General features: G+C 33.0%; 1 protein-coding gene across 5 annotated transcripts in view; it reads left to right on the plus strand.

Moving 5' to 3' along the window:
• LOC149543472 (uncharacterized) overlaps nucleotides 1–18,004 on the plus strand; it is a 76,114-nt gene extending 58,110 nt beyond the window's left edge. For 3 of the 5 annotated variants that reach the window (XM_089798274.1, XM_089798273.1, XM_089798271.1), the window contains 4 exons: nucleotides 15,631–15,750; nucleotides 15,858–15,953; nucleotides 16,126–16,344; nucleotides 17,011–18,004. In XM_089798274.1, the coding sequence (XP_089654400.1) occupies nucleotides 15,631–15,750; nucleotides 15,858–15,953; nucleotides 16,126–16,233 (324 nt within the window). In that variant the 3' untranslated portion in view covers nucleotides 16,234–16,344; nucleotides 17,011–18,004. Of the gene's footprint in view, nucleotides 1–15,630; nucleotides 15,751–15,857; nucleotides 15,954–16,125; nucleotides 16,459–17,010 lie in introns of those variants that run through there. The other 2 variants (XM_089798272.1, XM_089798270.1) reach the window with 1 other exon arrangement.
• Nucleotides 18,005–23,002: the final 4,998 nt, after the last annotated feature.

The following is a 23,002-nucleotide window of genomic DNA, read 5'->3' on the forward strand; positions in this document are numbered from 1 at the left end:
AGAGAGCTTAGTCTCTTGGATACAAAAAACATCAGGACTATAATCAACCACCAAGTTATGAATAGCCTTTTGTCTAGGGATGCTATTCAACCCCCTTACATTCCATGAGAGAATAATCATCATTGGGTAGAATTGGGAAAATGAGAATCCAAAGGTTTCATTGAACCAGACTCAATCAATATATCTCCTGTGAGTTTAATCTTCTAGTCGGATAGAACAAGATTCAAAGCAAAAAAAAAAAGACAAACTCGAGTTGCAAAATATAGAGGCTTTGAGACTATGGTGGAATCATAAACAGACGGAAATTGTTGTTATTGTCCGAAAACGACAAAGACCACATATAAATTGATATTGAACGGCTTTACAACTTCTGCCGTTACAAGACTATAATGCGATTTGAATTTCCATCGATTGGAAATATGAATCGTTGGAACAAAGGTGGAAAAAGTTTTATTAATATAATTTAATGTTATATTATTATTTTGGTTAAATTATAATTAAGTATATACAAGATGACATTATTGTATTATAGAACTAATATAATAGTGCCACTTTGCAAATATTTAATTGTGATTTTAATCAAAATAATAATATATTATTAAATGATATTACTATTTAACAAATAAAGGTAAGAATTTTCTTATTTAGTTTTTAAAATCTTATATTATTTTTAGCTCATGTAACTTCCCACTTTGAAATTTGTTGTCAAGCTTTCACAATCTTGCCATGGCGACTTTTGATCAAACTTGATATTCCTGATAACTAGGTCATATGATCATTCCATTTCTGTATGACCTCATTTCGTAATGCTTCCCCTCCTCGAGTCTTTATCCTGCAACCTTCAAAACAATCATTCTCGCCAAAAACATCAATTTCATAATTCATAATTTGTTAAATAATATCGTTAGGAATTTCGTCATAAATAATAACTAATTGAACAACGGCTAAAAAAATAAATTTTCATGATCACAACGGCTAGAAACTATAGTCACTTCACATGAATACAACAGCTAAAAACTATATATTCATTTAGTTCTTTAAATTGATGCAACGCCTTAAGGTAACTGCTTCAATTTCACATGGACATGAATAAATAAAACAACGGCTATAACTACCATGATGGAACAACGACTAACTTCACTTGAACTTGAAAAATTATTCTGGTTCAACGGCTATTTTTAACTAAGAGAAATTAGGGCAAAAATTGGGATGTAACACTTTAAATAAATAATATCAACAGTATATCCTTCATAGGTATGAAGGAGCTCTCTAAGCTACCATAAATATTGACAATATCGACATGCTTCTCTATTATGGGTCAATATTCTGGGTGAAGAAGTCATTCTTCTAATTTTAGCTTGTGAAGCTTTGTATTGGATCTATTGATTATTCAGTAAAGGATCTATTTTGAGTGTGGCTGGGTTTCTCCTGAGGCCGGAGGGTTTTCTTTGGACAAAATTTGTGTCTTATTGTTTCTTTTATGATGTTTTGCTGCTTATATCATTCTTGTTAACATGGTATCAAAGCCAGGTCAAGCAATGGCAATAAGCAATGTTAGCCATTAAGTTTTGAAAATGGATAAGAAATGTAGAGAGTCTTTCCTCTTTAGGGTAATCTCAATGCACTGGTAAAAGGAGGCGTAATTGTTGTGCATGGTGGGGATTGCAATGAGGGAATTCACTTCTCTTACGTGCCTTTTGAGAAGGAATCTGCTGTCATGTTTTGGTGCTTGGAAGATTCTATGACAGACATTTGTTACGGGAAAGCAATGCTCACTGATGGTGATTGCATACCACTTTGGTTGTTATCATGAAATATGAGTTTCTAGGTATGCCAAGCAGGCATTTTAAGCGATAGTTATCAGTTACACATGATCTGTGGGTGTATACCAATGGAGCTCGGTCTGTGATTCACTGGATGATTTATATTCTGTATTTTTATACAGTGTATGTCCGACATTTCCCAGGATAAGATATGAACACCCTTCATTGTAGCATTTCAGTGTGCTGAACTGTAAGGGATATGAAAATTGAAATGTGAAAGGGCATTGCTAAATTGATCAGCAATAAAGAGATAAGTATTTTATGATCATACCTGTGAATATTAATTATGGTTTTTATGTAGTTAATTCATGAAATAACATAGGGAATAGTGTGCTAGCATTAGTTTGTATATTTCTCTTCAGGACATAGGTTGAGTCTATTACTAATGTCTCTAAAATGCTTCTCGAATGGATTGAGAAGCAACATGATGATGAGAGATTATGTAAGGAATTCAAGGAAGTAAGAGCTTTATGCATCCTGTAAGAAAGTCATGCAGGTTGTAGAAATGAACAAATATGATGACATTGTTTGCAGCCATGGGACTAAGTTCATGGTACATCACTTCAATGAAGAGGAAAAACCTATATAGATTGTCATTGCATTCAGTTTCTTTAAAGATGAAGAAATGACATTCAGAGGGATTTAAATTCTTAGAATTCAAGGCAACCTATCAAAGGGTTAATGTGTTGGAGATGAAATCAGACTTGAGAATATTAATTACATAAAGAGAAAGCTTGATGAGCTGTAGGAGGAGGACTCCTTTAGGCTCAATGTAACATCCCATTTTTCCAGCCTTCACTAACAACTATTGAATACAGTTACTTTTTCATATTCATGAGCATGAGAAGGCAGTTATAACAGTTAGTTCATATGAAAGAGATTAACGGTTATAATCAGTTTAACGGAAATATCTTAACTAACAACTGAAGGAGCATTCAACCAACAAATGCGATATATATAGCTGCCATCGTAACTAATCATTACTTAATGGAAAGAGTGATCATTTTCTACCAATAAAGATACATTACTTTTCATATTCTGATGGAAGAGAATCAATGACTATAACAGAATAACTAAAAAGAAAATAACTGATTAAATAATATTAACCATCTAACATCTCTAACTTAAAATTGCAAATTCATAAAAGTAAAATACCCATTACTAGAAGATATTTGAATGCAGATTGTATCTCTGTTTTGGGCAAGCCTTGGCTTCTGGTGGAGAGGAGAAGCATTGTTAAGGGCTTACCCTCCCGACCGCTAACCCTTAAGTATCGCACGCAATCTCTACTGAGAAAGGCCCTCCCTATCACGGGAGCTGACACCATTCCCAACCATTGAGTGCCTTGGTGTTAAGAGTGTCAACCCACCGCTTGACTAGACAACAAGACCTATACAATGGACTACTATGAGCTGACTCAGTTTAAAACTCTTTTATTACTTGCGTATTTGTTACTGATTGTTCTTTCTCTTATCATGTAGGGATACCCATGGTTCAATAGATATCAATATACACCTTTCATTTTGACCATGCTAGTCTTCCTTGATGAATGTTTGGATTATTGACTATTATTATATACTCACAGCCAATGCATTCTGCCCGTCTTGGGCCTATGGCTTTACAAAAGATTAATGCTACTTGCAAATTATTTATTTGTTCATCTAGAGAGTGCTGTCCCTTATCTCAAAGACATATAGAAAATTCCTCTATATAATTTTGCACCGATATGAATTCCTTTAAAAAAAAATTCTGGTATGAAATCACTATTCTGATTTATAACTTACTCTTCAATACTTAAGCTTATGTACAACCATCATGGGGAACAAAAGATAATTCTATTGGGTCTTGATTAAAGATTTCCTTCTCTGCCATTTAAGGAATCAAACTTCTTATATCTAATTTGAAAGAACATAAAAAGGAATGCATGACGTGATCACCACCTCCTTGTAATATAGGTTGATGCGATATCGGGTTCTTGCACTTGCATAAATATAATCAGAGACCAATTGTGAAGCCCCAGTCTTGGCTCACGACACTTGAAGCAGGTTGCACAAAAATAAACTAAGAAATGGATGGATTGCAGGCAATATGGTTGTGGTATGATGGGAGCATCTCCAGAACAAAGTGCGATCATGAAATGCGATCACACAAATAGAGGCTGGAATTAGCTACAGAGTATACTCGCTATGGAAAAGCTTAAAATAATAGAGCTAAACAAGTTCGAGGGAATGATAGCAATAGTAGAGTTAACGACGCCTAGTAAATACTATGGAAATCGGTGCCTTTGTTATTGAATCCCACTGCATATAACTTGCTTGCCTCCATGTTTGATTATGAGCAAGATCAAGATAAAGGTGGCAATTAGAGTTACAATGGAAGCAAGGAGCCATTGGCTTAAATGGCTGTCATATAATATTAAACTTGGTCACCTTGGTGACATATGGCCCGATGAGACAATTAGCAAAGTGACCGCTCATGAAATAATATCAAGACCATAGCCAATGTTGAAAAAAATATTAGCCAATGTTGAAAAAAATATTAAAACATATAATAGTATTAAAACATAAGATATAGGGGCTGGTGACATAAGATAATATTAAAACATAAAATGATACTACTTAAAAGGTAACTGTTGTTCTCAATTTGATTTATGCTTGAGTAATTATTTAATTATATAACTTGGTCTGGTTAGCTCATGGTTGTCCCTTAGTATACCCTTGCTTGCCTAGCCATTTTTCCTTGGTCGTGGTGGTTTAGGACTCTTACCTATTTGCTCAATGGTAGGTGGTGCCCTTGTGCCCATTTCCTTCTCTGGCAATGCTTTCCCCTCTTTGCCGTGTTTTTGGTAGAGAAATATATCACAGTAATGAAATATTTTTCATCATTTTATGGAATCAAAATTATCATAGCATATGTTCATATTAGCCAACCATTTTCCAATTCATATATAATCTTAACGATTAACCAATATTCCGATTTACCATGAGATCCTAACGAACAACCAACACTTGATTTTCACATGAAACCATAACGATTAACTGATTTAACCAATCACTCTATATCTTATGAAGCCTTAACGACTATAAAGGAACATTTAAAATTGAGCCAAAAATTGGGATGTAACACTCAATAAGATTTAGAGGGATTTTGTGTGGCAGAGGGAGAGTGCCAAGTCCTCTGTAGAGGATCAACAAATTCGAGAAGCAGTGTAGCCTCAAAAGCTCATTGTTTGGTCAGACATTAGAACTAATTGTAATTTGTTACGTTAATCAAAGTTGTGAGAATGTTGCTCTTTCTGAGAGGGTGTCTTTGTTTAGGAGTTTCAACATTCAGTGTTCTTATTATGAGCTCAATGCATTTTTCTCTAAGAGGGAGAAATTTGAGGTGAAAGCCCTTGTAATGCATTTTTCTCTAAGAGGGAGAAATTTGAGGTGAAAGCCCTTGTAATGCAATTTTCTCTAAGAGGGAGAAATTTGAGGTGGAAGCCCTTGTAATGCGATTTTTCTCTAAGAGGGAGAAATTTGAGGTGAAAGCCCTTGTAATGCAGTTTTCTGTGAGGGAGAAATTTGAGGTGAAAGCCTTTGTAATGCATTTTTTGGTTAGAGGGAGAAATTTGAGATGAAAGCTCTTGTAATGCATTTTCCTCGTAGAGGGAGAAATTTGATGTGGAAGTTCTTGTAATGCTTTTTTCTCTGAGACGGAGAAATTTTGGGTGAAAGCTCTTGTTGCTATCCATAGTGGATGTCATGTCGAGTGACTCCATGACGTACGTTCAGTGACTCCATGCTGTGGGCTTGTGTTTAGTTCACATATGGGAGTAGCCATGGTGAACATCATGTTGAGCAAATCCATGATGCTAGCACATTGAGAGAATTTGTGATAAACTTTTGTTTTTAACACATGGGTGCAACCATTGTGTTTTTCATGTCGAGAGACTTAATCACATGAAAATTTGTAAATGATATCTCTTTTGCTAAGAGGTAGTGTTAATGTTTTGGTAATGACAACAATTATCATTCGTACTTGTGGTGGTTGTGCTTGTATGAACTTATTATTTCTCCAATGTTGTTGTTGAACCTTTTCGATGTTGGATTGCTCTTTCTTTCTATGTTCTTCATGGTGTTGGTAAACTTGGCTTTTGTTATGCCTTCATTTATGTGTTTATGAAGCAACTTGCTAATATTTTCTGTTTAATTCACACTTCTTTCATGTTCTTCCTTATTACAACTGCAGCTATTGAAGAAGTTTTTGATTAGTTTATTATTTCTACCGTTAGCAATTCATTTCTCATTGTGCATGATCTATTCATAATGGAGGTTCTTGTGTTTTGTTGTATCGATGACAGTGAAGATGTAACAACACTTTTTTGTAAGTGTCACCGACCTTTCTTAAGTCATTTGGATTGCAAATGTCGTTAGGCTAGTGACCGTGATTTGTATTCTTGTGTCTTGGAATTGGAACACTCATGTTGAGTATGTGTTGAGGCCTCTCAATGATGATCATTGTGTTTTCAATTGGATTAGTCAAGAGATGAACGATTACTGCTGTTGAGTTGTCTTCAGCTTATGGAATGATTCATTTTCAGTTATCTTTGTCTGTGTTTTAATGCTTAGCAGCAAGGCCTCTGTGTGTTTCTCGTCTTTTGTTGTATTGACGGCATTGAAGGTTTAAGTCCAATTTTCTCTAACCATCACCGACCTTTCTTATGTCATTCGGAGTGCAAACGTCTTTAGGCTAATGACCATGATTGGTATTCCTATGTCTTGGAATTGGAACACTCATGTTGAGTACATGCTGAGGCCTCCTGATGATGATCATTGTGTATTCATTCGAATTAGTTGAGAGTTGAATGATTGCCACTGTTGAGTTCTCTTTAGCTTATGAAATGATTCATTTTTCAGTTATCTTTGTCTGTGTTTCAATGCTTAGCTGTATGGCACATTTGTGGTTTTGTTTTCTTAAGGTAGAGTGATTGACGGACAACGTGATTAGGTTAGCGTGTGCTATTCTGTTTGAAGGATAGAGATAGATCAGCTGATGTTTCACCAGCATGGCATTCTCTGTGTTTCACAAAGGAGCAGTTCATATACCGTACATATCAACAAATTTTAGTGCTTGTTATGTGATAATAGTCTTGATGAAGAAATCATTCTGCTGATTTAGCTTGTGAAGCCTTGTATTGAATCTGTTGATAATTTAATAAAGGATCTACTTTGAGTGTGGCTGGGTTTTTCCCCTCAGGCTGGAGGGTTTTCCTCAGGATAAAATTTTGTGCCTTATTGTTTCTTTTCTGATGTTTTGTTGCTTATTTTCAGTCCTGGTCTAAAACATTAAGAGTGACTTTTTCAAATGGCAAAAGTTAGGAATATATGCAACTCTTTCAAACAGTGACAATTATTAAGGGTTGTAACTATTTCAAAGAGTGACAAGGGGTTGTGACTCTTTCAAATGGTACAAATGATGAAGGGTTGTGACTCTTTCAAAGGGTAGTGATTGTGAAAGGTTGTAACCATTGCAAAGCGAAGCCATGATGGAGGGGTGTGAATCTCCTCCACATTGGAAGATATGAAGGGGAGAAGGTTTCATTTGAGGAGGACATTAAAGGAAGATCAATTTCGAGAATACTATATTTTTTCTCAAAGATAAATAATGGGAAGTGGTGACTCACATCTAATGAAAGGTGCCGACCCTTTCACCAATAAAGTGTAATGGAGATCAAATTCCAAGTATTGAAGGACTTGTCAATCATCACTCATAAATCCACCCAAAAAAATCCTTTATCAACCATTAATTCCTCAAGAAATCAAACAAACAATCAATTAGCGAGATCAAGCAAACAATCATGAAACCTACATCAATCATCACTTCATCTTGGGATCATGAAAAGGTGCAGTTCAGTAATCAAGTATCACTCTATCAAGTCGACATTCGTTCAATCACAATCCACCAATATATCAATCTAGCATTCATAATAATGCCATTTTGATCATCTAATCAACAATTATCATAACTAACCAATCTCTCAAATCATCAAATCAAAAGAATCAGATCTGACTTGCAACAAGCTTACACAGACATATGGAATCTGAATATCACATCTATATTTTGGTATGAATGATTAATACTCGACGTAATCAATCGCCCTATGTTGATTCATAGGTATGGATTTCTAAGTATGCAATAAAATTTGCTTATATAAATATTGATCACAATAAGTTTGTGTCGTGTCCCAATTTTGAAATAAAATTTAATAATAATATAAAATATGAATAAATAATAATGATGATAATATATATTATATATAAGAATATAATAAAGGTAATTAATATATTATAATATAAGAATATAATATATAATAAATAATGATTACAATTGTGTCTTCATGCATTAATGTGTCTACCTCGTATATGCCTTGTATCTTCATGCATCCGTAAATATGCTTATCATATATCTTATGTTTTCATACATTACTTTATATTTCCAAGTGTTCCATGTGCAGATATTTGTTGATCACCATCAAGATTGTGCAAGAGAAGCCATTTACATTGATTGCTTGAGGACAAGCAATATTAAGAAGGGCAGATTGTCATGTCCTAATTTTGAAATAAAATATGAATAAATAATAATGATGATCAAATATATTATAAATAAGAATATAATAAAAGGTAATTAAAGATTACCACTATTATACATAAAATAATATCAATATATTAGGATAATATAATAATTATAATAATATTATAATATATAACAATATAATTAATTAATAAATAATAACATTAAAGTTAAATATAATCTATTATATATAATAATAATAATTAAATATAATAATATTACAATATATAAATTATACTATACATAAATTTTACAAATATAATAGTATCAATAATAATAATATAAACATAATAATATTTATACTAATAATACAAATAGATTAATGAATGAAAAGACACAACCTTTTAATGAAGTAATATAAAGAGAGATTTATCACAAAAAGGGCATTCAAAAATATTTTTATTAGAAAACTTGCAAAAATAAAACTTGTTAGGAAGGGGACATTACAGTTTGTTACTTATGCTATATTTCTCCATATATATGTATATAAAAACATATAATTATCGTATAATCAAATGTAAAGTTGGAGGAAGTAAGTTTGGGAGACACACTTTATTGGCTCCCCCAAACTAAGTATGCCACCTCAAGGGATGAAATTGGTCATAGTTGGACATTTCTGCCTCTTGTGGGCCAACTTGCAATCACCCCAAGCAATGGATCTAGTCATAGTTGGATGTTCTTGCTGCTCATGGGATAAGGAGCAAGTTGCCACAATGTGAATGTTGCATGCTCTTGGGCTTAGTGGGGTTGGGTAGTTTATTAGTGCCCTTTCAAGTTTCCTACTAAGACTAGTTTATGATTGGTTATGAGATAGTTAGCTAGTCATAATGCCTATCTTAAGCTATTTATCCACTAACTAATGTACTTGTTCAACTTTCTCCAAAATTTTAATGGCTAATGAAGCTCATTTTAGATTGTTATGGTTGGAATTGTTGTTTACATGTTAAAATAGGTAAACTCTAAATTTGGGGACGTTAAAAGTGCTATTTTAGGGTCCATTTGGTCCGTGGAAGATGATAGGAATTGGCTTTTTCAAAATCCGGATTTGGATTTTTTTTGCATTTGTTTCAAAATCGGCAAAATGGAATTAGAATATAAGACTTTTAATTTTGTTTCAAAACTAGGTTTTCTGACTTCCTAGTGGCAAGTAGGAATTGAAAATCAAAACCTGGTTATGTTTATTTAGGAGTGTAAAAACAATAGATTGGACTACTTTTTTGGAGTTTGCCTGCAACTCAAACCTTATGCATAAAAATGTGTCTTCACACTCATCTTCCGAGTGAAACAAACGGTTCAACCAAAATCCCAAAAATAGGAATGAAGATTTGCAAAACCTTGATTTGACTAAATCGAGATTTGTAGAAATCTTGAACCAAACGGATCTTACAAGGTAAAGATAAATTAATGGATGCATTCTAGTTCCCTTTGTGTAATAAGATTTAATAATAAACAATAATAATAAAATATAAATATAAAGAACAAAAAATAAATTATAAATAAAAAAAATTTAAAAAATAGGATCAAAATTTAGTTGAGTTTAGTGAATGGTCAAAAGGCATGAAATGAAAAGTGGTGACTTCCTCAAACATGGGATATAAAAAGGAGAAGAGAACTTAGTTTGGAAGTGGGGAAAGAAAAAGAAAGATAAAAGGGAAGGTGTGAATGCAGAAAGAACTAAATTATTAATAGAAGATAAAAAAGAAATGAGAAGAAAATAAGGAAGTGATTCCTTTAAAGGACCAAAGTTTTGACAATTTCAAAGAGTGATAATTATGAAGGGTTGACTTTCAAAGGGTGGAAAAGATATGAAAGGTTGTGATTCTTCTAAAGGGTGGCATTTGTGAAAGGCCGTGGGCATTGCAAAGGGAAATCATGATGAAGAAGTTATTAGAATATTTATAATATCCTAGGTTCTTGCTTTATTTAGCTTGTTATTCTAGAACCTTCATTAATGGTCATTTAGGCTTTATTTTTAGTTATTTTAGTTTGGGCTATTTTAGATGTCTTTATTTAGACAACTTTACTTTTCAGTTTACACGTTTTATAACATTTGTAAATTATATTTATTTGTGTCATTTGTTAATACAATCATATTCCATTTAATAAAATTTCATGGTATCAAAGCAAGAGCTGATTTGGGTATGACTCCCTCATGGGTGAGCCTAGGTTCATGAAAGAAATTTGGAGATTATAAATAACTTTTTTATCCTTAAAATTATTTCTAGGGTTTTAAATAATTTATCCCTTGATTTTTTTGTTGGGAGGGTTTTAATAAATTTTCCTCAAACTATTTGTTGGATTTTTATGATTTTTTTATCCTTGAAAAATTATCTGTTGGGTTTATAATTTTTTCCCTTCAATTTTTTTTGTAGGGTCTATAACTTTTTTTCTCAAAATTTAAGTGTTTTTTTTTGTATGACCTAGTAAGGTTTTCTGCAATTTGGGAGGGCTCTCTAATTCTGGAATGGTTTAAGCATTGTTTCCTTAAAAATGATATTTTGTATGCTAGTCCATGTTTTGGATTTTGTTGGGAGGGTTTTAATAAATTTTCCTCAAACTATTTGTTGGATTTTTATGATTTTTTTTATCCTTGAAAAAATATCTGTTGGGTTTATAATTTTTTCCCTTCAATTTTTTTTGTAGGGTCTACAACTTTTTTTCTCAAAATTTAAGTGTTTTTTTTTTGTATGACCTAGTAAGGTTTTCTGCAATTTGGGAGGGCTCTTCTGGAATGGTTTAAGCATTGTTTCCTTAAAAATGATGTTTTGTATGCTAGTCCATGTTTTGGATTTTGTGCCATCTATTTGGTTTTGATAGATTTTTTACCTCAAGAATCGTTCCTAATTTCTATAATTCACAAAGTTCACGTGGGATTATTTGTTAAGGATTCTTGTTTTAGGTTTTTTTACTATTTTTTGGGCAATGATGCTTTGTAAATTTCAAATCATGGTATCTTGTAGTCTGATTTGGGGTATCTTGCTCATTTGCAAAAGTTTGGAGGGTTTGCCAAATTTTTCTCAAAATCGTGGCACTTGTTCTCAGTGTGTGTCTCTATCCATGGGGAAGAACAATTCTATTATCCCACCAATTTGAACATTCTGAGATGATTTCAGGTCAAAGGTTTTGCAGATTTTGGGAGGTTTAGTGGTTGATTCATTGTAACAAACGAATTTTCATAACAAAATAAAGATGATCTAGAAGAAGTTTTCCTCAATAGAGTATTGAACAAATTGAATTCCTTTTCATGGGACATTAACTACTTTTAACTACAAACGATTAACTGAAAGAACAAAGCTCAACTGAAATATTATATCAAGGTTCAACTGAAACAGTGATCAACTGTAATAAATATAATAACGATTAACTGAACCAATTGTAATAACTATAATAACGAATAACTGAAATAACTATAATAACGAAAAACTGAAATAACTGTAATAGTGATCATCTACAATAACTATAATAACGATTAACTAAAATAACTATAACAATGATAAACTGTAATAACTAAATTAACGATTTACAATCTTTCCTTACATATAAGTAAAATAAATGCTTAACATGAAAAGAAAAAAAGAACATACAAGAAATATCCAGTGAGTCTTGGTTGTGCAAGCCTCGACTTTCGGTAAGAGGAGAAGCATAGACTTAGGCTTAACCTCCCAACTTCGGACCATACTTATCCGCACATAATCTATTGAATTAGAAAGGCCCTCCCTACCCTAGGATTAGGCTTGGGATACTTTTAGTCTAGCCACCTGAGCATTCTGGTGTTTAGAATGTCCACACAGTTACGGATGGATATGTCCGAATAACAGGCTTTACTGACATCAAGTGATCATTGATGGCAAACATGCCTTTAAATGACCTTGGCCAAGGTTTTCTGATGGGTTCAATGACCCGATCACCACCACTCGACTTGACAATAGGGGAACAATAATATTAACAATCATGACATATTAAATGAAATTAATTTAGATTTAGTGTATCATGTCTGACTTTTATTTCTATGTCATTGCAGATTCCATCTCACCTCTTCACCTTTTCCATGACTATACAATTGGTGAATCCTAGGTGCTCAGATCTCAGAGCAATCGACTCTGTCTGTTGATTCTCAATTGATTCATGAATATTATATGTTTCCAGCTTATCACAATATGCGATTTGAAAGAATGTATTCTTTAAGACTTGCAGAAAAATATCATTTGATTCTGATTTCCAGTGGCATAAATAAATCATGATTTTATAACATGGTTACTTGGCTTTTATTTATCATAAACAACTCCTCCTTAAAAAGGGTCTAACCGATGATACTTAAGCATGATGAATGTAAACTACGGCTTACTGCTATGGTAGTGGCATAAATAAATCATGATTTCATAACATGGTTACTTGGCATTTATTTATCATAAACAACTCCTCCTTAAAAGGGTCTAATTGATGATACTTAAGCATGATGAATGTAAATTGCAGCTTACTGCTATGGTCATTCTTGATGCTTGAGTGCTTAAAACTGGATGGTAGAGTTACGTAAGTTACATTAATTGAAGTGCAGAAACATTTTAATGATACTGGTCAGTGGAAACTAAGCACTTTTTAGGAACTACGTTTATAATTGATAATTAATGGTACAATGATCACCATGCCGACTTTGATTCTCAAGCAAATCCAGTTGGCTATTGTTTCCTGGTTGGCTGGCATCAATGGATTCGATTTCATTACTAGCCCATGTAGAATCCAAAGTTCTGATCCTAATTTAGAGCTCATTAGTCATTTTCACTTACAAAGTCATTACTGTTATGGGTTTTATAGGATGCCCAAAATTCTCATTATATCTCCCATTACATCACTTGTATAATTGTATTAGTTCGTGTGTTCTCCCAGAAAAATGTCGAAAGTTGGACTGGGATGCCATAAAGTACAATATCAAATTTTAACTCATTTCTTTGGTACAAAGTTAAAAATGTGAGTTGTGTACATGTCTTTTCCTTATTTAATGTATCATCCCATGGAAATGGTTGGACCACCTCTAGGGATTGTACAATAGAAACACTACCTTGACAATTAAAAGCTCGTTAATGTAAATTATTTTGTTTAGGGTTCAACAAATATATGTTGGTATAGTAAGGTGCTTCCATATCTAATTTAGTGTCTCTTGGAAGTGGTTGTCATGTCCCCTCTTTAGCTCTGTATAGCAGTGACATGAGAGTTAGCTTATTATGGAGTCTCATAGGTTGGCAGTGGTGATCAGGGACTCAGTTAGGGTTTTCAGTGTCCGTTTTTGGTATTTTAGGTAATAGTAGATCAATTGAGAGTAGTTCCTTGATTTTAGGAGGAGATTCCTACCTTTTAGGAGGTTGTGATGTTTTCTAGAGTGGAGGTTCTATGAGATTACCCTTGATCTCAATTTCATGAGATTTGGGTGTGTTCCCTATTTTTTAGGAGTATCCCTAGATTTGAGGATTACCCTTGATCTTAATTTCATGAGATTTGGGTGGTTCCCTATTTTTTAGGAGTATCCCTAGATTTGAGGGTGAGATTACTAGTTGGCCTAGGTTGTTTGGTATCAGTCACAGGCAGGTGACAAACTCAGTTTCATGTTTTGGAGGTGTTTGGGTTGTTCCTTGGCTACTTGGGAAGTATTTTAATATATTTAAATATTCTCCTAAGTTAACATTTTAATAATTTAAACAAGGCTAAGTGTTTAGCCATTTTGGAGTAATAAAGAGTTTTCTGGCTCCATTTGGATTGATTTGCCTATGTGTGATAGCTCGTTGGAAAGAGCTCAGTCTCTACTATTTGATTATCACTTGCCGGAACTTATTTGATGTTGAGCTATTTGTCATTAATAAAGTAATGATTTCTCTCTATTTGGATGCCTTTATTTGGGAAATAACGTTATATTATAAAGTTCAAATAAAATCCACTTTAGGGTTCTTTTAGGGTTCAATTTGCCTTGCAAAGGGGACATAAGGAGATGGTAACCTAAAAATGAGCATCATTTATCATTTTGTCAACCTATTTTGGACGCCATTGCTCTAGAAGAGCATTCCTCACCTAGGATGCAAACCCTAGTGCTGAGAGTAGATTTGTTGGGACGTAGCCCTCAACAAGATCAGATTCGAAGATTCTTATGCATATATTTTGATCAAGGTAGGGGATCGATTTCTAGTATTACAATCACACTTTGCAGGCAGTGGATTTTTTAGGGAAGGCAGCCACTTTGGTTCAGCCTGACGTTCTTTATAGCAGCTCACTTGGATCCCATTTTGAGCTAGCATCAACCTTGTTTGAAGTACATCTGAATTGGTAAGATTCTGAAATAAATCAGATTCTGTTGGTATGGTTTTAGAATCATTTCCAGATTAGTACGTATTGCTGCATATGATTTCTATCACTTCTATTTTATCAGTTATTGTTATTTATTCATTTAAATTCCTATATTCGGAAAAATACAAAAAGAAACAACATTCTTCTGCAACTTCTGTCTAGCTCTATAGATCAAAGAAAAATCTACAGGAAAATATAATTTATATAATTAAACATTATAGCAGCAGCAGATCAAATATCCATTTGGGATATTTCAGTTGTATCTTGGAATTAAAGTTTTGGATGGATAAGTTGTAAGAGTTTGAGATATATTAATATAAAGTAATTAAAATTTAATGTAAGATATGATTTTAATATTCTTGCACTTTTTTGCAACTGCAACCGGTTGGTACATTTTGTGTAAAAAATAATATGTTATCTTTTGAGCCACTGCCAATAAATTCTACACTGCTTAAATGGCCCAGCTTTGAGAACATTGGCATCGAATTGCACCCTTGTAGAAATATTTCATTTTAACTTTCTGGAAATTGAGCTTGTGTCGGACATTCTAAAATCAACTATATTAATTTCTAAATGTTGCAACTTTCTGACAAAGAAAACATAGGAGGATATTGCACTTTTGCTTTTGACTTTCGGGATGTTTAAACTTGGCAAAGTAATGTTTATGAAATCCTCTGATACTTGAAGAATTATTTTCTGTCTAAAGCATAGTTTCTTGAGGTATGGAAACATGCTTGGCATGTGTTGGTGTTGTATGGGGAGTTTAATTATTACGAAGTTCAATTTAATGGGAGCTAATTATGTTAGACATTCTAAGGTCAGACTTTTGACCATCTATTGTTCATCTGACCATTTTTTGCAGTGCGGCTCTGAGTTGATTGGTTGCTTATGGCTTATGGAAATATCAAATCCTTTCATGCACATGAGGGAGCTTTTAAAAGAGCTTGGCTATGCAGGTTCTAGATTGAGCCTAATAAATGATGTGAGTTCCAGGTTTCTTTATTTGGTGTATTATCCAAGGGAACATTGTATGACCATGCACTATGAATGCTAGTTTATTTGTGTCACAGGAGTAGCCTTTGTATGCAGGTCTCTTTTGCTGTTGTATTTACACTTGCTCGATTGATTATCGGTCCTTATATTGTGTATGTCACAGTAACAGCTGACAATCCATTGATTATCAAGGTATGCTTTTAAAATGCTGAATAGTTCTTTTAATTGATCATTGAGTGTCAACAAGCAATGGTTTGCTAATTTAGATAAGATTTTGGTTATTAGAGTATTAATACATGAGCACCAGATCAAATATCATCTTTTTTGTTGTATACACTGAACTTTGAATTAACCTGACCTGCAGGTAACTTCAGTAGGTCTACAAGTTGTGAGCATCTTCTGGTTCTTCAAGATAGTAAAAATGGTCAAGTACAAACTAGCCAAGGCAAGAATGTCGAAGAAACAGTTGTAGATTTTCTTATCAACCACAAATGTAAATTAAGATTTTTCTTCAAGTCAAATTTGACTTAAAAAAGGCAATATGTGGAGAAACATCAAGGCTCACATTAATTAGCTACTCTTTGTAAGTAATGTTTGGAATCCAAACATAAAATTTGGTTTTGTTTTAGTTTCTAATTCAACTTAGGAATTGAAGAGCATGATTTGATCAATTACTTATAATTTTGTTGTTCTTGTATGTATGGTCTGTTGAAAGCTTTTTCTTTATTCCTACTTGATTACCAGGAAACAAAATGTTTTGAAAAATATATTAAAATTTTCAAACAAATTGAGATTTTAGCTAACTGTTTCTTGTTGGAATAAATGCTTCAACATAACTGTCGCTGATAAGATAAGTCCGCAGTGAATTATATTCATGCTATCTATGTGTCATCATATGTGTAGAGATACCTGGTTTGTTGCCTGGCAGTTTAGGTTTTGGTTAGATCTCCAGTTAGCTGTTGAACAGCTCTAGTTAGTTCTCAATATAATTAGCATACTTAAAGGTTTTTGGTGAAGTTTTTTGTAGCTATAATATAATCTGTTTATGAATTTAAATCATCAGTGAGTGTATTAGTTGTTATTCTACAATCTATTTTGATGTCAGAGTCATTCTATCCTTTCTTGTTAAAGTCACATATCTACTTATATGAAGCTCAAGTGTTTCACTGTGAAAGATACGAAGACCAGTATTTATTATAGTGTTGTGTAGGATTCAAGCTACTCACCAAGGTACTCCCTACTTCTGTAGATATAAATGGCGTGATGGAGAATGCAGATATAAATCTGTTCAAGGATGCATTGTCAGCCTTTCTTCGCTGATCAAAAGTCCTGTGGATTTTGAGTGGTGACGTTGTGGAAACAGAAGTTGAATCTGGAAATTACAAAACTAAAAATGCTGTTCGTTGGTGTTGGATATTGGATATCTAGGTGTTAAACAAGATCTGTGAAAGGTGAAGAAGAAGCTGATCACCAAGTCAAAGCCTATTAGAAAGGAGCTTAGTCAACTGTGAAGCTTGAAAACTGCAGTTATTTGCAATCAATGGACTGAGCAAATGAACTTCATGGCCAAGTCTATGTAGCCAATTGAAGAGAAGGGGAGCAACTGCAGGAGATTCAGAGGAGATACTCAGCAAGAGCAAAAGAAAAATGATGGGAAAGAGAATGTTGCTATTCTTGAAGAACCACCAGATATTGAATAGTGATGATGACTTCATTGAAGATGAGGCACTTGTCCTCTTTTGAAGGTGCCAACATGTTAAAGAGAGGGATACAATAGAGTAGATAATGATCACTAGCCTGATGTGCTTGTGGATAAGAGAAGCTATACCTTACTTGGGTTTTGAGATACACATTTGAGTATTGGTGTCCAATTGTTCAGCAAGAGATTTGAAATCTGGAAGTTCAGTATCATACCTTATGATGGTGATGATACACGCATGTGCAAATGGAGTCCAGTGATGTTGAGAACTTGGATTGTGGCTAGGTGATAATACCTGGAGCAACATGAAGAAATGTTCTCAAGTTTGAAACTGTTTTCAAAGAACAACTTTGCATTATGTAATTCCTGTTGTTAACTATTGGACTTTGGTATTCAGTTTAATCATTAATGTTGTAGCATCAAGAAAGGATGTTGCAATATGTGCTCCAACATAATTGTTGTTGTTAGAGTCAGAAAGAAATTTTATTCATGTTATGTGTGTGGCAGCGTTATATGTCAGAGGTTTCCAATTTGTTGTCTGCAAGTTTCAGTTTTGGTTATTAATCTCCAGTTGTTGTAACTGTCAATATAATTAGCATAGTTATAGGTTGTTGAAGTCTCTTTTAGCTATAAATATGTTATCTGTTTATGAATTAGAACCATTGATGAGTGTTTTATTTGCTGTTCCCAAAACAATTTCTTCTAATGAGACAGTCAATTCAGTGTTGCTAGGTTTGCTGCTACTGAGTGAAAAAGGATGGTCTTTTAGCATCTGATACATTTTCCATGTTCTTTTGATTAGAATGTCACATAACAACCAAGTGTTTATGGAGGGACCAGCATTGATTTTAGAAAATGAAATATAGCTAGGGTGTAATATCGCCATGTGATTTAGGTACCAATTGTACGTAGGAAAAATGTTAAGAGGTTTGAGTTGTTTTATTTTCTCTAATGTTGAGAGATATTCTCCAATGGTAGAAAGGGGGGTGGATTGGACTGTGATGGTGTGAGTGTGTTAATGTTAACAATTACTTTTTGAGCTTAAATTTGACAACCATTGATATGTCAAATTTCAATATTTAAAATAATTTAATAAACACCACATAAAAATAAATATACGATTCGATAAAATTATAAGTTTTGAAGATATAAAAATAAATAAATTAGAGATTAAAAAAAAAATAAAAAATAAAAAATAAATAAATAAATAAATAAATAAATAAATAAATAAATAAATAAATATATATATATATATATATATATATATATATATATATATATATATATATATATTGGGTGTAGTAAGTTAAATTATAAGAATTTATAATTGACATCTCTCAGGAACAATAAAACCCTAAGTTTAATTAAACTCTCATGTGTTGTCTTCCTTTGGAACCCATTTTCAAAAGAAAAATAATTGAATGCTTTTGTGGTGTTCCCAATACCAAATCTCTATTATTTTTGGATAGATGAACGACCTAAGCTTTGAGCCATCATAAAGTGCATATATACATCCAGATAATGCCTCCGATCGAGATCTGTATATAATGTAAGGATCACGATAAAGCTTTGAAAAGTCATGAAACACGAATACAAAAGGGGCATAGAAATGAAATGTAAAGTGATAAAAACATTTTTTCAAACAAAAATAAATATGCATAGTCATTAAAATATACATCTAAGTGAGTGGAGTATTTATTTCTCAACTAAGAAAATATATCTTAAACAACTTGATTATTAGTTTGTTATATCGAAGGGTGTTTTGTCGACTTATTACATAAGAATACAACAATAATAAACCTATGCTACTTTAATGGATAAAATGGGGGAAAGAGGAACCCCGTCAAATGTCCATCGAATCCAAACTGGATAATTCCAGAACTTTTTCATGTTTGACCTTCTTTATACCCATATTAGCTAATTCATCCTCTCTTTGATTGCCCTCTTAATATATATGATTGTGATCTTGTCAAAGGTATGACACAATGAGAGGGCTCTAGATAAAATTGACTTTTTCCTTCAATTAATGAGGGATCCTTTCCTTATAGCATTTATTATAATCATAGAATCTCCTTCAATCTCTATATTCTTCCAACCAAGAGTTTTACACAGTTCTAGTCCTTCAATTAAAGTCGTTAGTTTTGCTCAATTATTAGTTTTCATTCCTATAATTACAACTAATGCTCGCTCTGTCGGGATTCCCTCTTGAAGCTCAATAAAAATTGAGTTTAAACCATCCCTCCTTGGGTGGTTGCTATTGATACATATCTTGTTTTCTTTCAGAAGTTCCCCCCCCTGTTCCTATAAAAGGGGGTAATTTTAGGTCTATCCACTTGCCTCTCATTTTCTCATCCCAACGAGACATTATAGCCTTCTTTTGTTTATTCAAAATCCAACTATTGGTAAGTTCAATGACAAAAGTGTCAATTTTAATTAGGAGTTCTACATTCTCTTCTAATCCCGATTTTTGTTGTTGTTGCGTTCCTTCCATAATTCCCATAGGACTATGGAAGGAGTAGATATCCATAAAGAGCTATAAATACTATCCTTTCTAAAGAGAGCCCAAGCATGTAGGATATTTGTTATAGTACTTAGGAATGCTGATTCCCACCCTAATTGTGAACATGGCCATTTCCAGCATAGACTTGAATAAGGGCAATGCAAAAAAAGGTGGTCAATGGATTCTTGCTCATTTTCACATATAGGACATCTAGTTGAGCCTTGGAATTCCATTTTCCTAATAAATCACCACATAGGCTAACACCTTTTGAAAATAAAGAATTGAATAGGTAAGTATAATAATTGTTTGAGAAGGGTGTGATCAGAGAAAGTTTGAGTCCTTGTGTTGTACTTGTTGTATCGAAACCTCAAAAGAATGGATTATGAAGAATGTGCACTGATTCTAGAGTCATAAACAATAAAAGTGAAGTATAGATTTGCATTGCCTAGGATGGATGACATAATAGATTGTTTGAGTGGAGCAAAATATTTCACCAAAATTGATATGAAAAGTGGATATCATCATATCAAAACTAGAGAAGGAGATGAATAGAAAACTACTTTCAGGACTCTTGGGTAAGTTTGTAATTGTATACCTCGATGACATTTTGATAATCAACAAGACCAAGGAAGAACACCTTGAGCATACTAGACAATTGTTACAGAGATTGAAGGAAAAAAATTGCTGATTAATTTGAAGAAATATTCATTTATGAAGGAAGAGATTGTGTACCTTGGCTTTGCAATTTTTGCTAATGGTTTGAAGATGGATCATGAAAAAGGTAAAGATTATCCTTGATTGGCCTACACTTGAAAATGTTGGAGAAGTTATATCATTTCATAGATTGACAAGTTTCTATAGGAAGTTCATTAGAATTTTTAGTTCAGTATGTAATGCCATGACATAAACTATGAGAGGAAATAAAAATGATTTCAAATGGACACATTGAGCACATAAAAGTTTTGAAACATTGAAACAAAAGGTGGAGAAAATACCTACACTTCAAGTGCCATTGGATTTGCTTTTAGTAAAGAAATAAGACTTGTAGCTTTCTATAGTGAGAAGTTGAATGATAGTAAGGAAAGGTATTCAATTTTTGATAAGGAATTCTATGCTATTGTTCAAACTTTAAAGAAATGGAGACATTATTTGATGTCTAAAGATTTTGTGTTGTACACTGGAGTAAATGATAACCCAAGCAATGAGCATCAATTGTTCATGTGCTATTGATGATCGATCTTCACACGAGAAAGAAGTCAACTCCTAGCCGTACAAGACACCACTTCATCATAGGAAACTGTGCCAAAACAAATAAGATGTCATGTAGGATGAAATCACAGGAAACATTGGCAAGAGAAATTGGCACATAACTTAAGCACAAGACACGTTAACTTGTGTGCTCTTAGGGTAAGGGTCCAAAATAGGTCCTCAACAAGCTACCAACTACACACAACTTGAAACCACAAGAAACAATGAACGCTTCTTGAACAAAAATTGGTACATAAAACAAAGCGATACTTTTGGTTGATGCAAGATTGCTCATTGACCCAATATGTTCCTGCATTAGAGTTATTATACCAAAGTTTGTTTTGCGATTCTTATATATTTCCTCATCATTTAGTTTTCTAGTATGACATGTATTTGTGCCGTCATTTTACTGAAATATGTGAACTTAGGCCGTTGGCTCCCTATCTTTGAGCCCTATCTCCTCGTCCCCTTTAGGAAATTTAGTGCAACATAATTAATATTTGCATTGAATAATAGAGACTTCTCATTTTAGATTATATTTATTTATGGAGAACAAGATACACCACTTACAACATGAAAAAAGAGTTACCACTACATTGAAGGGACCTTGCCTTAAGTTTGATGTATTATCATGTGCATAGTTTAACACAAAAGAAAGGTTACATTAAGTTTCTTTCATGTCAAAGCTTAATAACATTTTTTGAATGAAAAAGCATTTGTTAGTTTATATTAACAATTGAAATAATGCCTACCTATATTAACAGTAAGTCACGACACACTAGAGAATTATTGTGTTAACTAAATAGAGGTTAAATGTAATTATCTAAAAAGTAATACGAAATAGGACATGAGTTTGGTTTATCCCTTCAATGGTACAAGACCACACGAACAAGTAAAACTAACACTAATATAGATATATTAGAGTTTAAGTACAACATCTCCCAAATATAAAGCAATCATTAGTGTTTTTCTTACAACTATGCATCTTTTTAATGGAAATTTAAATTTATATTCGATATATAACCGATTACAATCCCTTAACAATTACACGATAGTTATTAGTGTCCCAACTAAATTCACCTCAATTATTTCACGACACTTCATATTTTGTCCAACAACAAAAGTGACATAAACAATTAAATGATTACATTTAATCTATGCTCCTCATTACCTTCCACTTAACTAAATGATTGGTGCATTTTTCTATTATTTGGATCTATAGTACATATAACCCTAATGACACAATAATTCTTGATTTGTTTGTTCCTTCATCTAGTATGAAACACAAACTTTGGATGAATTTCACCTACTTGCATTTAGATTGTACAAGATAGATTTTAACAGGAATTGTCAAAATCCAATTATTATTTATTCAATAGGAATAATTCATTGTTCTACTCGACATAAACAACGATATGATCGTAAATTTTTTTTAAAGAGATGAGAATTCCACAACCCATAATCAAAATAGTTGTAGAATTATTTAAGAGAAGAATGTGTTTAATTCTTTAGAGTTAACATTTTGGAGAATTATCAACTCTACTCACGAGGAGAATTGAGTTGACTCAAACAATGCATAAGTTCTATTATGGTATTGCTGGAACATAACTTTGCTATATTTTACATGCAGTGCAAACACCATGAGTTTGGTTTGTAAACTTTGATTAAGCACCATAATGTATTTGGTGCCAATGCAATACCCATTTTGCAGCCTCATCAAAGTTTTGTTTGCTGCACACTGCAACACTCAATTTGCAATTTCCTTTTCAAAATACTTAGCAATTTGAGGCTTTA

Source organism: Cupressus sempervirens, chromosome 8 (assembly GCF_028749045.1).
Source record: "Cupressus sempervirens isolate cs-2001-9-10 chromosome 8, ASM2874904v1, whole genome shotgun sequence".
NCBI lineage: Eukaryota > Viridiplantae > Streptophyta > Pinopsida > Cupressales > Cupressaceae > Cupressus > Cupressus sempervirens.